Here is a 16,691-nt window from a genome sequence, read left to right as displayed (position 1 = left end):
GAAGGCGAGATGGTCCTGGGTCAGTCGAAGGTGGATGGGGAGGGAGTTCCAAGTCTTGGCAGCCAGGTAGGAGAAGGATCTGCCTCCGGCGGTGGCTTTTCTTGAGGCAATGTCAGCATTTTGAATTTCTCGTTTTTGAGGAAGAGACTGACTGTCCGAAGAACCAAAATGGGCCGAAGACGGGAATAACAGCCACTGCCTACTTCTGAAACTGGGACCCTTTCTATAGCTCCTTTGGCCAAAAGAGGCGTAACATCCGCTTGGAGCAGTTTTAAGTGATCCTGCGTCAGCCTTTCCTGACTTGGCAGAATAGTAGTAGGAAAAGAAAGGAAAGGAAGAGAATAGCCCTCCTGGACAATCGGCAAGAACCACTTGTCTGTTGTTATAGGTCTCCAGCGGGGGAGATGAAGATGACTTCTCCCACCCACTGGAGTAGTGTGGTCCTGCATAATCAGCCTAGAAGTGCTTGGAGGCTACGCTGCTGGGACAGTGTAGCGGATGACTTCTGACCTCCATTCCGAGGACAGAATGTACAGCGTCCATGTCCACACGCAGCTTGGGAAGTCTGTGCGGGACTGTGGCTAGGAGAGGGGTGACGCGGCTGGATACCCCTTCCGTTGTCATGAAAGAGGTAAAAGAAAGACTGGCCACGAGGAGTAGAGGAGAGGCCCAAGGATCTGGCCGTAGCTCGAGAGTCAGCCTTCTCCCCAAAAAGGCGGGTTCCATCGAAGGGCATGCCCATCATATTGGTTTGGACATCCCCTGAGAAGCCAGATGTACGAAGACAGGCCTCATGCCCCTGTTGATGAAATAGACCTGCCCAGCGAATCAGTCGTATCCAAACCACACAAAATGGTGAATTTTGCTGCATCTCTCCCGTCCTTGACAGCTTGGGAGAGCAAAGCCTGGGCCTCCTCCAGGACCTGTGGCAGCACATGCGCAACCGTCTCCCAAAGGGAATGGGAGAAACGGCCCAATAAGTATGCAGTATTCACCGACCGCAATGACAGACTGGAGGAAGAAAACAACTTCTTCCCCAAAGAGTCCAATCTCTTGGATTACCTATCCGGAGGGACGGAAGGGAATACGCCCTGGGAAGTAGAGGCCTGCACCACCAAACTCTCTGGGGTGGGGCGTTGGCTGAGGAACTTCGGTTCACCCGGTGCTGGCGATGGCGGCGAGCAATCTTCCTGTTCACAGGAGCCCCTGAGCTAGGTTTGGGCCAAGTACCTAGTAGGACGTCGGTAAGTGCCTCATTAAAAGGCGATAGGGGTTCAGAGGTGGAAGCCCGAGGTTGAAGTACTTCGTTGAGGAGATTAGTCTTGACCTGCACTGAGGGAAACTCTAGTCCAAGGACCTCAGCTGCCCTCTTAACCACCATAGCATAGGACGCCCCCTCCTCCGTAGCCACTGTAGGTGGCGAGAGCATGCCAGAGTCTGGGGAAGTATCCAGACCACTGGCATCCCCAAGTTCCCCATACCAGTCCATTGTCTCCTCAGAGACATCCTGGTTCTCTAGAGGGTCTCCAGACTCCTCCCAATCCTCTCCTGAGTCTAGCATGTCCACAAAGTGCTCAGGTGACAACATAGAACCCTTGGGTTCTGTCGACATCGGAATCGGCGTCGTATGATGTAATTCCGGCTCCGTGTTGTTGGATGTGAGGATGGCGCTTGCGCCACCGACAGCCGCCGGTGACGCTGCTGGCACCGACTTCGGGTTCAACGTTGGGGAAGGTCGCGATGTTACGATAGGCGTCAAACTGGAACCGAGATCAGATCCCTGAGGCCCCAACGGCACCTTGGCCGAAGCCGACGACGTCGAACCCGATGGGGCCCCATCTGACCCCGCGGGGCCTAAGGGCTCACCAACAGGGTCGTTCCACAAATACTCGGCACATAGCCCCATAAAATTCCTTCATTTGAACGAGAGTCTATCCGGCTCCCGGAAATGGAGGAAGGCGCGAAGTTGACTCTGGCTCTAGCTCTGCAGAACTGTGCCTAGAGCGACGCTGCTCCATACCTCTGTCGACGACGGAAGCCAGTTGAGGTGAAGTCAAAGTCCGCTTGGACTTCTTCTTCTTGTGCCTCTTCCACGAGTGTCCAGATGACCTCAAATGGGAGGGAGAGGACTTAAGGCTCTGACAGCGGTCCCGCGACCTCCTCTTCTTCGAATGGGATCGTGACCTCCTCGGAGTCTCGCTCGACGGTGTCGGCTGCTGGGCCGTGAGCAACTTCAATGCCCGCTCCCTCAAGGTTTTTGGAGCCATCACCCGGCAGTACGAACACGACTTCGAATCGTGGTCGCATTCAAGACACCACAGACAAATGCGGTGGGGATCGTAAGCGGCTTTGTGCGGGAAAAAGTCCTGCACAGTTTAAAACCTGTCTTCCTAACCGACATCCCTCACACACGAAGTCTTCAAAATGTTTGACAAAAGTCAAGAAAAAGACTGCCAAAAAGCGGCAGAGGGGTAGCTCTTCCTGGATCGGCGCTTAACTGGCGCAGAAAGAAAAGAACGGACGTCCGCGTGTCTGGGTGTAGCCTATGTAGGCACCGCAACGTCATAACCAATGCTACCGACGACAAGCAGAGCTGAATGGAGCCACCCGACGTCGCGCGCAAGGGGTATTGCTCAGCAAAAGATTCCGGATCCAGCCTGACGGCTGGGAAATTCAAAGGAATCTGCAACTAGAAGTCTCTATCAGATATGAGGGCAATAGTTTGTCTCGGCCTTTTCTCCCCAATACCGCACACTGCATATCTTTGTACCACAACCTCCTCATGATACATGTACACGTAATACATGGTAAAAGAATTTTGTCTCTTTTCGGTGCATGTTATATTAATTTCAGGGGGTGTCATATCCATGTTAGCGCATGTAATACACATTTCAACATGTCATAGTCATTTCTAAGCTGATCATTATCATTTCAGCACATGCCATATTAATTTAAAAACAGGTCATATTTATTTCAACATCGCATAAACTTTATCTCACAGGGTTTCACATAATCTTCAAGGATGGTCTAATTCATTTTAAAGCACATCGTATTGGTTTTGACAGACTATATTAATTTCAACTGGTGCAATATTTATTTCAACTTGTCTCATATTCATTTCAACCACTGTTATAATAATTTCATTTGCATTTCAACCCCTGTGATATTCATTGTAAAGTATGTTAGAGTCTCTTCAAAATGTGTCATATTATTTTCAATGACACCATATTCATTGCAGCAAATGTTATATTCATTTTAGTGTACATCCTATTGATTTTAAGGCCTAGAGGATATTTTACTTTCGATGCATGCAGAGTTTATTTCACCACGTCATTCATATCAGCATAAGTCATATTTATTTTGATCTAGATCATATTCCTTTGAAGAGGGGTCATACTCATGCCAATATATATCCCAATCAATTCAATGTATGTCATAATAATTTCAACATAAGTCAAATTCATTTCAATGCATAACATTCATTTAAACATAGATCATTTTGATTTTATCAATAGCCAGTTATTTTAACGTTTTTCATATAAATTCAGTGCATAGCCCATTTATTTCAATACATGCCATATTAATTTCAAGGTCCGTCATTTTCCCCTCATTGCATTGGTTTTAATGGTTGCCACATAAATCTTACTGTAGGTCATAATCAGTTACACACTTGTTATACTCATCTCAGTTAATCTCATTCATTTGAGCATACGTCATATTTGTTTTTATTACCAGATATCTTGTATTATTGTTCATGTGTGCTATAATCATTTTAAAGTGTGTTATTCATTCAATGCAAGTCATATTATTTCATTTCAAATCATGTTTATTTCGGCACCAGTCATATACATTATAGTATGTGTAATGGTTTCAACTCTTATTATTTTCGTTTCAAAATACATCATATTTATTTTAACATGGGTCATATTCATTTAATTGAAATGTATATTCTTTACAGTGCAGCATGTTCATTTCATCATGTGCCATATTTCTATTAACACGTCAATCTCTTCAGCGAATGTCGTATTCTTTTTAATGCAAATCATACTAGTTTCAGTGCTTGGTGTAGTCTTAAGTGAGGGCCATATCCTTTTCAGTAGCATTCACATCAGTTTTAATATATGTTTTATTTACTTTAGCATATGTGTAAGTGAAGTATTCACGCTGCTGTATATCTTATTTGTTTTGTTACATGGTATATTGAATCTGGCATGTATCATATCGGTTTTGAAATATGTTATATTTATTTTGTTGTATGGTTTATTTTTTTTGCTAAGTGCTATGCATGACAGGAAGTGTCATATTTACAGAATTGTAATTTTGTCATGAATGACTCCCCATACAGTTTCACTAGCAGAAAACAAACTGCAGGTTGGAAACCTACACTGCTCTCGGACTGACTGGGATCTAACTAATTAGCATCAAAGCATGAGAGTGTGTTTGTGCGGGTGACAGAGAGGCACGGAAGCATGCACATCTGTTTATACAACATGTAATGTGCCTGAATCTGTACCATAATATAGTAATGATTTGTGAGCAGGGAAAGACACATAGTAAATACAAATGTCTGCTGCTTGCATTATGCACACCAGAAGACTTGTTGCAGGTAATGAGCGCTGGCATACATGATTTACTTTTCTACCCATTACTTAGACGGCAGAAGGAAAATCAGAACATTTTGCCTAATGGGTCATTTAAGGTCCATGAACTGAAATGGGCTTCCTCAGTCACAATGGTGGAGAGCCGAGACCTGCACAGAACTGACTTCGTATCCATCATAGGGTAAATGCGTAATTTTGCATGCAACAAGGGTCAAACTTGCATAAATGTGTCTTCCAGAGCCTCCAAAGGCAGGTCTCATTTGTAAATCATATCCTATATGCCACTAATGGGAAACGACAAAGAATTCTTTGAAGTTAAGAAATGCAGAAAAAAAAGAAACATGAAGGCAGGCCTTCGACTATGCATCCAAAATCTATAAAGACACACTAACACACAGAGAAAACGAGCTTGTTACTGATTAAGTTATGAAAAAAGCTGAAGACAACTTTTCAAGGAGTACATATATCATCATCAATGGCCAGCAGGGAAGATCCTCCAACATCTATTTATCTCATACATCTCAGACTATCTAACCATGCACCTCCATGTACTGAACTCCACATCTCAAGTTACAGTTATGCTATATACAAATACATAAATACAAACAGTGTTGTGAAAGCAAATAAGTATACTTGCAGTAATCCAACTGAAAATGTGTTTCCATTTTTCAGAAGTTGACCATATGATTAATCATTCATGCTGCATTCATAATGTCATACTGACATTTTTACTAACAGTACACCAGCGTACTAAAAGGTGCCACTCACCCTTTTTGTGAAGGTATGCTATTGCCGAAGCAAGACTGCGAATAATGTGTCTAGTCTCAGATTCTGATAAATGTTTCTTTCGATGAAGAATTTCCTTCAGTTCACCACCTTCACACAGCTCCATTACAAGGTACATTCTCTGATAACAAAATGAAATACAATTTATGTGGCACCAGACTGACATATCAACAACACATATATAACAAATACATATCTATCTATCTATCTATCTATCTATCTATCTATCTATCTATCTATCTATCTGTCTATCTGTCTATCTATCTATCTATCTATCCATCTATCCATCTATCTATCTAACAGTATAACAGAGTGGCGCTAGCCACTCTGTGTTATAGTTAGGATCGGGAAAACCAAAGAGAGAGCAAGGAATAGTGGGGTACGTCCTTATCCCCAAATTTATAATCAAACAATAACAATGACTGACCCAACATGGGAATCTAGGGCACTGCAAAACAGTGCCAAGGGAATGGGAAGGAAAAATAATTAGGTTTTTAAAAAAGAAGCCACACCCACCAACCTAGTTGGTGGCATGCTTCATCATTGGGTTCCCACCTGGGCGGTCTAGTGCATCCCAGGTGTGCTACGATGCCTGATTACAGCGTCGCAGGTGTTTTTGTGTGAAGGGAATGAGAATAAAGTATGAGATAAAAATGCCTCTAGGATCCTCCGTCGAGTTATTCAGAGGAGGTGGAGGTCCCTCTCTTTTCGCCTCACATGTACATGTGATTCACTGTGTGTATATTCTCTTTGCACCTAGTGTACACACGCGAGTTTATTTCTGAAGCGAATATTGGGAATCTACTTGATGGGCCTTTCGGCCAACCTCTGCACCTGGTTATGGAATGTGGGTCGTTTTGAACAGAGTAGCGAACGGTTTGATCTATATTTGAATGTTTTTCATGCTCTGTTTTGTTTTTTCAGACCCTAATCATGCCGGTGTGAACCGTAAGTACGGCAACATCCCTGCACTGAAAGTACACCCTAGTGTGTGTGCTGATACTTCACAAGGCCCTCTAATTTGGCCCCACTGCACTGCTGGTCCTAAAGAAAGCCTTTTGATTTTGATGAATAGGCTGAAACATGTAGACTGCTATTTGGATACTAAAGACCATTATAGTCCTTATAAGTATCCACCATTTCTCATTTTAACCTTGCCCAGGGACCTCAAAATTATAGTAGTTCTATCTCGACGGAGGATCCTAGAGGCATTTTAATTTCATTCTTTTTTTTCTCACTCACCTGTTCCGCTGTAATCAGACGTTGTAGCACACCTCGGTTGTACTCGGCCGCCCAGGTGGGAACCTAATGATGAAACTTGCCACCAACTAGGTTGGTGGGTGAGGGTTCTTTTTAAAAACCTGATTGTTTTTTTATTCCCTTGGCACTGTTTTGCAGTGCCCTAGATTCCCATGTTGGGTCCATCCCTGTTGTTGTTTGATAATAGTTAGGATCACCAGAGATACAGTTTTTAAAAATGTTGGTCCCTTAATAACTTTGCACCCATTTAGCAAATGTCCATAAACATTTACAGACTTGTTACACCAGTTTCATTATTGGAGGAATAAAAGTTTCGAGGCATGTGGGGAAGAGGGTGCAAAGAAAAATGGAGGGTCCCAAAATGGGCTTGAAGAACAAGTTACTTACCTTCAGTAACAATGTATCTGTAAGAGCAATAGGTTAGTTATAGATTTCTTACCTTACAATTACCCCAGGCATCAGACTGGATCCAGCTAATTTTTTCTTAGCAGTACCCCGACGTCCGTAGGTGGCATCGGTCGACTCCATGTCTGTCGTCAGCGATGTGGTCGCTGTGTAGACGTCGCGGTGCCCCTGCGCACTGACGTCAGTTTTGACATGACTTTCCAAGCCAGAAGCGCAGATCCATGAAAGACAGTGGCCACTGGTGCACCACAACTAGGGCCCTGTAAGGGAGTCCCTAACCCTAGACGTCAGTTTGCAGAGTGGGGAGGATGGGTGGGCGGTAAGGAATCCATAACTAACTTATGTCTCTTACAGATACATCGTTACTGAAGGTAAGTAAATTGTTCATCTGAAAGAGACAGTTAGTTATAAATTCCTTACCTTAGAATAGATATCCCAGCAATACAAACTAGAAATTCCTGGAGGACAGACAGCAACAATATAGCCGTCCATCTGGCCTTGGCTGTCCAGGCAGTAATGGCTGGTGAACGTGTACATAGATGCCCACATTGCCGCCTGGCAGATGTCAAGGAGTGGAACTCCACATGCCAATGCAGTAGTTGCTGCCTTAGCCCTAGTGGAATGAGCACGCAGCCCCATTGGAGGGTCCTTTTTCGCTAAAGCGCAACAGATTTTAATACAAAGGACAACTCATCGGCAGATGGTATGCTCTTGGACAGCCCGACCCTTGGCACCCACATAGCCAACGAAGATTTGATCATCCACCCGGAAACCTTTGGTGCGGTCAAGGTAGAAGGACAGCGCACATTTAGGGTCCAGACGCTGGAGTTTCTCCTCCTCCTTGGAAGGGTGCGGAGGTGGGCAGAGGTGATGGCAACAAGAAAAGAAATTTTCAGGGTAAGGAGCCTGAGAGGACAGTTGTGAAAAGGCTCGAAGGGAGCACACTTAAAATAAGTTAAAATGAGATTCAAGTCCCACTGGGGCATCATGAAAGAAGATGTATAATGCCCTTCAAGAATCTGTTTACAATAGGGGACTTGAATAAAGAGGGCTGTTCTGGTAGCTGAAGGAAAGCAGAAATAGCTGCAAATTAGCCTTTTAGAGTGCCCAGAGCAGAGCCCTGCTTGGCGAAAAAAAGGATGAACAAAAGAACTTCATAAAGAGGGGCAGAAAGGGGATCCACAGCCTTTGTTGTGCACCATGCCACAAACGTATTCCATCGACAGGCATATACCATTTTCTTGGAGGGACACCTGGCTGCCAAGATGACGTTACAGACTTCAGTCGGAAGGTGAAAAGCTGTCAACTGTCGCCGCTCAATCGCCATGCAAACAGGTGAAGGCTGGACAGGATGAGGTGGGGTACCGGCCCCTGCTGCTGCGACAATAGATCCTCCGGAAAGGGTAGTCTGATCGGAGGATCAATGCCATGCTCAGGAGCTCGGGATACCAGACTCTTCATGCCCAGTCCGGTGCCACAAGAATGACTTGAGCCCGGTCACTCTTGATCTTCTTCAGCACTCGGGGCAGAAGTGGTACAGGCGGTAAGGCGCACAGAAGGCCGCAACTCCACTTGTGATCAAAGGCGTTGCCGAGTGAGAGCTGCCATGGAAACTCCAACGTGCAAAACTGCTGACATTGTGCATTCTCTTCAGTGGCGAACAGGTCTAACCATGGCTCTCCCCACTGCTAAAAGAGACCTTGCACTACCTCTGACTAAAGACACCATTTGTGATCTACCAGGCTCAACGGCTGAGTTTGTCCACACTGGCGTTCAGGGAACCTGCCAGGTGTTGAACCATCAGGGTCTTGCCCTGATGTTCCAGCCGTGTCCAAAGGCAAGGAGCCCATTAATATTGGGTCCACGACATCACCCCACCTTGTCTGTGACAGTACCACCACATGGCGGTGGTGTTCTCTGTGAACTCTTGCCTTACCTTCCCCTTGAGGGAAGGAAGGAAGGATGCCTTCAGTGCCAGGCAGATCACCCGAAGCTCCAACAGGTTGATGTGTATCTTGGCTTCCGTCGGAGACCAGACTCCTCTGGTCTCCGCCTCTCCCAGACAGCCGCTCCATCCCAGGAGTGAGGCATCGGTCACCACCATGAGGTCTGGTTGGGGAAGGGAGAGGGCTCTACCTCTGTTCCAATTCTGGTCCATTAACCACCACTGCAGTTGTTGTGCAGTTCCCTCCTAGATCTGGACGTAGTCGGAAAGATTCCCCGGATGTTGCGCTCACTGGAACTTCAGGTCCCACTGCAGAGACCGCATATGCCACTAGGCATGATCCACCAGCAGAATGCAGGAGGCCAAGAGGCCAAGAGGCCAAGAGGCCCAGCAGCCTCAGGGGCATTCTCCCCGAAATCTGGGATAGAGGCTGAAACCTCGGTATCATAGCCGAATATCCCGGACTCGCTGCTCGGGAGGATAAGCCTGAAACTGCACTGTGTCCAGAACAGCTCAGATGAAAGGGAGCATCTGAGAGGGAGTTAGGTGTGACTTCGGCACGTTTATAGTGAACCCCAGAGTGCGGAAGGTCCGCCGTAATCTGGAGGTGAGAGACGACCGCCTGGGGCAAACTCGTCTTCAACAGCCAGTCGTCGAGATAGGAGAAGACTGGAACCCCTGATCTGCACAGATTAGCTGCAAACACCGCCATCACTTTCATGAACACCCGAAGGGCACTGGTAAGGCCGAAGGGGAGCACAGTGAACGAAAAATGCTTGTGGCCTACCATGAACTGCAGGTAGCATCTGTGGGCAGGCAGGACGGGAATATGGAAATAGGCATTCTGCAAGGCCGATTACACCATCCAGTCTCCAGGGTCGAGCTGAGCCAACCTGACCTGAGCCAACGTGAGCATTTTGAAATTCTACTTCCGGAGGAAGCGGTTGAGGGCCCCACGGTCGAAGATAGGACGTAGACCTTTGTCTTTCTTGGGCACCAGAAAGTAGCGGGACTAGCAACCATGTCCTACTTCTGGTCCATAAACCGTTTTGATAGCTCCCTTAGCCAAGAGAGCTGAAACTTCCTGGCGGAGAAGTGCTAAATGATCCTCCGACATGCAACTGAAATACGGTGGCATGGAGGGAGGGGGAGTCCCTTTGGACTATTTGCAAAGCCCACCTGTGCGATGTGATGGACTGCCAGTCGGGGAGGTGATGGGGAATCCCGCCACCCACTGGCAGTTGATGGCCCTGAAGGGTCGGACTAGAAGGGTTTGGAGGCTGCTGAAGGAGGGGAAAGGGTGGACTGGCCCACCCACTGGCTCTCAGTCCTGCAAGGGCACCAGGTCCCACGTCCTTGGCCATGCAGAGGCTGGGCAGCTTGCATGTACCGGTGCCTGGACTGGGCTGGATGCCGTGGGGTGCCCATTCCGTAGCCACGAAAGGGGCGAAAAGCAGACTGGGGTGAGTTTATCTGCGTTTCTCCCATCTGCCACTGCCTGGGAGAGAATGACCCGGGCCTCCTCCAGGCACTTAGGCAGCACTTGCTTGACCATATCGCAAATAGTATGGGAGTGTCAGTCCAAGAGGCACGCAGTATTCACAGACCGCAGTGCCAAGCTGGAGGAGGAGAACATGCTCTTCTCAAGATGATCCAGCTTCTTGGATTCCCCGTCTGGGGGAGCAGAAGGGAATGCGCCCTTGGAAGAAGAGGCTTGGAACACCAAGCTCTCGGGGGAAGTGTAATGAGTTGGGTCGCCCGGAGCCAGGCGATGGCAGCAAGTCAGTATCAAAGGCCCTAGACCCCCAGCCGGCTACGCAGGCCCGAAGGCACGCTGGCGAAATCAGGCTGCCAAAGATACTGTGGAGTGCTTCATAAAATGCACAAAGTTGGGCAGGGGACAGCCGGGCTCCCAAAAACAGAGGGAAGCGCAGAGTCATCTCTGAAGGAGGCACCGACGTTGGAGCTCCGGATTCCACGTCGTCTCCGCTGACCGACGGGGAGAAGGCGAAGAGCGCCGGTGCTTCTTCGCCTTCTTCTTGTGCTACGACTTACCTCTGGACTTCAAAGACTTGGACGAGGTGTGAGAGCTCAGTGAACGGGCTGAAGACTTTCCCCTCAAGTGAGACCCGGAGCAAAGCGGAGCAGACTGCCGGGCCTACAATAGCTTTGGAGACCGCTTCCCAAGACTTTGAATTCATGGCCCGGCAGTCAGAGCACAACTTCGGGTCAAGGTCGCACTCCAGACTCTAAAGGCACACAAGGTGCGGGTCCATCACAGACATCAGTTTGTGACAGGCCTCGCAGGGTTTGAAGCTGGTCTGTCAATGAGACATCCCTTGCGTACCTGGAGTTGAAGACTCGGAAAGAAGTCGAACAGGGCTTAGTCAAAAAGTGACTAATGGGGTAGCTCTCTCCAGATCTGTGCTAGGCTGGCGCTGAAAAAGAAATAACTGACATCAGCGTGCAGGGGTGGCGTCTAAGTAGGCACTGCAACATCATCTCGGCGACCACGATGCACGCAAAGTCGACTGATGCCACCTACCATCGCACAGGGTTACTGCTAAGAAGAAATGCTACTGATCCAATCTGACGCCTCTTTCAGTTATCCAATGCATTTCACACAGACTTTTGTATTTCGCGTAGTGTGAAAGCAGCCAGTCGGAATTTGCTGAAATTTGGCAGCATTAGATATTACTGTGCGCCGATGATTCTTTTGCGTACCACAGGTAAGTAGAATATTTTTTAAGTTATACGTTTTTTCCAACTCAGTGATATCTTGTAGCTCTATACTACTAAAAGTATCAAGAAAGCCACAACAAATAATCTATATTGCAAATGTAGTTTCAGATTTACTACATGAACAACTGAAAGACCCACTTAATCTACATACGATTTCTTTGCATGCTCTATGGTTCACAAAAAAAAAACTGGCCCAACAAGCCCCCCAAAAAACATCCTTCTTATGGACCACTGTGCAGCAAAATGAAGAACTGACCCAGCAGTGAGCCATACAACTACTCATGGAGGACATGATAATTGGCCGCAAGGAAAAAAAAAAAAGCTTCGGTGCTCATGACAGAATGGTTCAGTCATGAGAACCAGTGCTCGGTTGCTCATGACGGAACCATTCAGTCATGTACACAATAGCACAAAATCCTTCTGCTGGACACAGCAGAGGGATTTGCTCTTTTTTGCCTCGGAAAATCTTCCCTAACCTCTGGAGGCTTTCTTTTTCTTTTCAATGTAATGACGATCGTGTGCATGGCGTGCAGACGTCATTACATTGAAAATGAAACTGAAAAATGCAGTCCCCCGCCCACCGAAACACACAGGAGAGGTATCATTGGAGAGGGGAGAATCCTAGTGGATTCCTGCTTGGGGATCGCCACAGGAGGGTGATTCCCAAGCAGGGATCAACCCACTAGACACAAGGGAGGGGCCCCTTGGGCAAGGGCCTTTGCTCCCCTCATTTCAAAATAGGGATATTCAGTCTTTCTGTGCCGTTTGGGGGCAGAGGCCCCCAATCTGCCCCCCCCCACCCCCAGGGGGAGGCAGAAAGCACCCTAGACACCATGGACTCTTTTTTTATAGTTCAGTGGTGAGAGCTGCCCAGAATGGGCATGCCAATGCCCCTACACCCCAAAATGCCAGCCTTTCTGCCCCACAGGAGGCAGATGGGGGCAATAGCCCCTGATCTGCCCCCCGACTAGGCACTAGGTCTTTTGTATACGCAGGTATGGGGGCTGCACTAAATAAGCATTCCAATGCGGGGGGCGTTAGAGGGCGCGTGAGCAGAATGGCCTCACTTGTGTGAGGCTCCTGCTTCCTGGAGACTTAATCCGACATTTATCCTTTAATACTGGGCTGCAACTTCGCTTCAACCACACCGGAGGCTTCGGGGAACTGTCATCCCTCCTCGGTGTAAATTTTGAACTGCTCTGAAACTGCGTTCCTGAGAACTGGTGAGAGACGGAGTAACCCGGGGCTGCAGCCGTAGAGGTGCAAGCTGCGGAAGGCGGAGCCTACTACTAGGAAAGACCGCGGTCTCACACAAGGCGCCTAGGCCGCGTAGGACGGCCTGACCAGTAAAAGTTGGAGACAATCGGCGATGTGTTCGGCGGGGCCCCAGAGGCATAATTATTATTATTATTATTATGAAACTTATAATGCGCTCGGCTTACCCAGGGGCATCCCGGCGCAACAGACCACAGAAACGAAGAAGACTCAGCTAACACTACCGAGGAAACAGATGAGTCTTAAGCAGCTTCCTAAATGGTAGGATCTGGGATTCTGAGCGGATCTTAAGGGGCAGAGAGTTCCAAAGGGAGGCTACCTGCACAGAGAAACGCCTGCCCCCCGACCGGGCTCTTCTTACTCTCGCTGACTGCATAAGATGTTTTTGCTCCGAGCGCAACAGACGCGAGGGTTTGTAGGGACGGGCCATGTTTGCAAGAATGGGAGGGCCTTTACCATATAAAATTTTATGAGCCGTACAAAGCGCCTTAAATTTCACCCGCTCCTTCACGGGGAGCCAGTGAAGCGCTTTAAGGGCCGGAGCAGCAGACTGCCTTCTAGGAACATCCATAAGGACTCGCGCAGCTGCATTTTGCACCTGTTGGAGGATTTTAAGGGTAGCTTCCGGAGCACCGAGGAACAACGCATTCCCATAATCGAGCCTGGATAGAATTAGGCCACGAATCAACAACTTCCTTGATGGAGCAGGAAGCAGAGGTAACACCTTACGGGCTGATCTCAACAAGCCAAAACAGACCCCTGCGGTCTTCTTGGCATGAGTCCGAAAGGACAGATCGTCATCCAACCATATTCCCAAGGATTTGATCTCCTTCTTGGGGGATGGTGGGTCGCCAAGAGACCGGGGCCAGCAGCTCGCAATGATGGAAGGATTGAAGTTGCCCAGGAGCATCAGCTCGGTCTTACCTCCATTGAGCTTTAAATCAGAGATGGACATTCATCGATAAACATTGGCGAGGCAGTCATGTAATACCTCCGGGTGGGACGCCAATTGCGTGAGGCCCACCACCAGCTGAGTATCATCAGCATAGCTGATGATCTTCACCCCCGAAGGGGCGACCACTCTTTCAAGTGGAGTCATAAATATTAAATAAGGTAGGGCTCAGCGATGAGCCCTGCGGGACTCCACATTGAAGAGGGATTGGGGCAGATTGCTCTGACCCTTCCCAGACCTGGTAAAAACGATCCGCAAGAAAGGAGCCCAGCCATTTCAAAGCTGTCCCCGAGACACCTGCCTCTGACAGCCGTTGGAGGAGCACCTGATGGTTCACGGTGTCGAAAGCAGCACTCAAGTCCAGGAGGATCACTGCCACTGACCCCCCTGTGTCGAGAGTGCTTCTTGCCTCCTCCACTACTGCCAACAAGGCAGTGTCTGTTCCATGGCCGGGGCGGAAACCAGTCTGGGAGTCTCCTAGCAGGTGGTTAGCTTCAAGATGGTACGAGAGCTGATGATTGACGAGCTTCTCAGCAATTTTTGAAAAACCAGGGAGGAGAGAAATTGGCCTAAAGTTGGCCAAATCAGATGGATCCAATCCTGTTTTTTTCAGTATGGCTTTCACCACAGCCTTTTTCCATCTCTGTGGCACTATGCCCTGAGCAAGTGAGAGGTTTATGAGATCAGTCAAAGGCGTTGACAGGATGTTAACCACGGGCTTAAGGTGTTTCATCGGGACTGGATCACTCGGAGAGCCACTCTTCAACTCCAGCAGGACCTTTGTAACCTCCTCTTCCGAGAAGGGGCCAAAGGATATAAGCTCAGTCGGGCAGTTAGTAGAGCCAATGACTGATTCCTGAATGAGAGGGATAGAGGGTAAGGAGGATAATATTTTCTCTATTTTAGAGTGAAAGAATTTTGCCAAATCCTCACATTGTCCTTTAGGGTCATCGTGTAGCACTGGGGGGGTGGGTGCTTTCAGAAGTTCTTTAAAAAATTTAAACGACTCGCCGGAGGAATTACTTGCCCTCGCGATCCTCTCACTAAAGAAAGCCCTTTTAGCGTCCTTCAGTGCCCTTTTATATTTCCTCAGCTCCTTCCTATAAGAGGCCCGACTTTCCTCGGTCTGCTCTCTCCTCCAGGCACGTTCAAACCTTTTACAGGAAGTTCTGATGCACCTGAGTTCGGGGGTGTACCAGGGAGCAGAACCAATTCTTCTCTCCCTGACAAGCCTCCTTTTATTCGGGATCAGCAAGTCCAAAGAGTTGGTTAGCCAATTGACTACAAGCTGATCAGCAAAGCTGGGGTCTTCTACATGATGGGGACAGGTTCTGGCTAGCTCTTCCGCCCACCTATCTACCGGAAGCTTCGACCAGAGGCGGTCCACAGTATGTTGCCTAAGTGGAGGATCTCTCCGGTTCCCAGACAACCAGCTAAACGGAATGAAATGGTGGTCAGTCCAAGGGAGAGCCAACGTCTGGAGGGCCTGTAAGTTCGCCGAATTAGCGAAGACCGCATCCAGCTGGTGACCTCTGTTATGAGTCACTCCCACATTAACAAGATGTAGGTCAAGTCCACCAAGCAAACTTGTAAGATCCCTTGACACCACGTCATTGGGGTCGTCAAAATGAAAATTGAAGTCCCCAAGAATAAGAAAGTTGGACGAAGCCGCAGCAAGTGGAATAACAGTTTCCATAAAGGAATCCACAAAGTTCCCTAGCGTAGCGGGAGGCCGGTACACCAAAATACCAGAGATAGAGACAGTTGAAGAGATGCCAAGAGTGAAATGACAACTCTCAGCATTATTAATGCCGCAATCAGCGGCTTTGCATACCAATGTGTCTCTGTAAATAATGGCCACTCCGCCCCCTCTTCCATCCGGCCTATCAAGGTGACACATGAGGTATCCCGGGGGAAGAGCATTAACAATGTCGGGGTCGGAACCAGCGGATAGCCACGTCTCCGTAAGAAATAAAACATCCAACCTATAATCCAAAAGAAGGCAATGGATTTCCGTCGAGTGACAGGGAAGTGATCTGCAATTAAGCAGAGCCATCATATAAGAGTCGGGATCCTTAACCGTATTATGTGGGCGACAGCCAGAACAGGGTTTGAATACAACACCCTCCGCCCAATAATAGTAACAACTAGGATGTCTTGGCACGCGTAATGCGAGAAGCGAGTCCCGTAAGTACCTGTAGGAGGGAATCCGTGTGTTCGGAGAGTTGAGCAGAGTGGCATGCCCAAGGCCCGTCTGGGCCCGGACGGGCACAGACGGGCACAGACGGGCTTGACTCTGGCGAAACTCCGGCGACAATCCGGCGATGACGCTGCGTGATGACGCTGCGCGTCAGCATGGCTGCCTTTATGTTCGCCGAGCGCGTGCACACTGGAGCGCTAACCGCGCCGCCTACAATGTCCCCCCTCCCAATATGGCCACCAGGCGAGACAGTGGGCAGGGACCCGCTAAAACGCGGTGAGTAATGCCAAATTACAGTGGGAGTGAGGTGACAGCAGTGTGGGTCTGTGAGTGGCCCAATTTAAAAGCGAGGGAAAACGAGCAACAGAAATTGAAAGTAAATGAAAAAACGGGATATTTAAAACGCAAAAGATGCTTCTGTCAGCAGCAAGAGCAAAGCTCTCCTAGCGCTTGCAGCCAAGTTGTTAAGGGCGCTCACCTGACACTTGCCTTCCTTTATGGTCGCCGAGCGCGTGCACACTGGAG

At 48.3% G+C, this 16,691-nt stretch overlaps 1 protein-coding gene across 4 annotated transcripts in view; it reads right to left on the bottom strand.

The window, feature by feature from the left end:
* Positions 1 to 16,691, bottom strand: part of STK33 (serine/threonine kinase 33) — a 1,224,797-nt gene that overhangs the window by 711,420 nt on the left and 496,686 nt on the right. For all 4 annotated transcript variants that reach the window (XM_078680992.1, XM_078680994.1, XM_078680993.1 and 1 more), the window contains one exon: positions 5,370 to 5,508. In XM_078680992.1, coding sequence (XP_078537118.1) covers positions 5,370 to 5,508 — 139 coding nt within the window. The remainder of the gene's footprint in view (positions 1 to 5,369; positions 5,509 to 16,691) is intronic.

The sequence above is a fragment of the Lissotriton helveticus genome, chromosome 3_1 (genome assembly GCF_964261635.1).
Source record: "Lissotriton helveticus chromosome 3_1, aLisHel1.1, whole genome shotgun sequence".
NCBI classification, from domain to species: domain Eukaryota; kingdom Metazoa; phylum Chordata; class Amphibia; order Caudata; family Salamandridae; genus Lissotriton; species Lissotriton helveticus.
The sequence above is the reverse complement of the archived record's forward strand: the minus strand, read 5'-3'. Positions and strand labels throughout refer to the sequence as shown.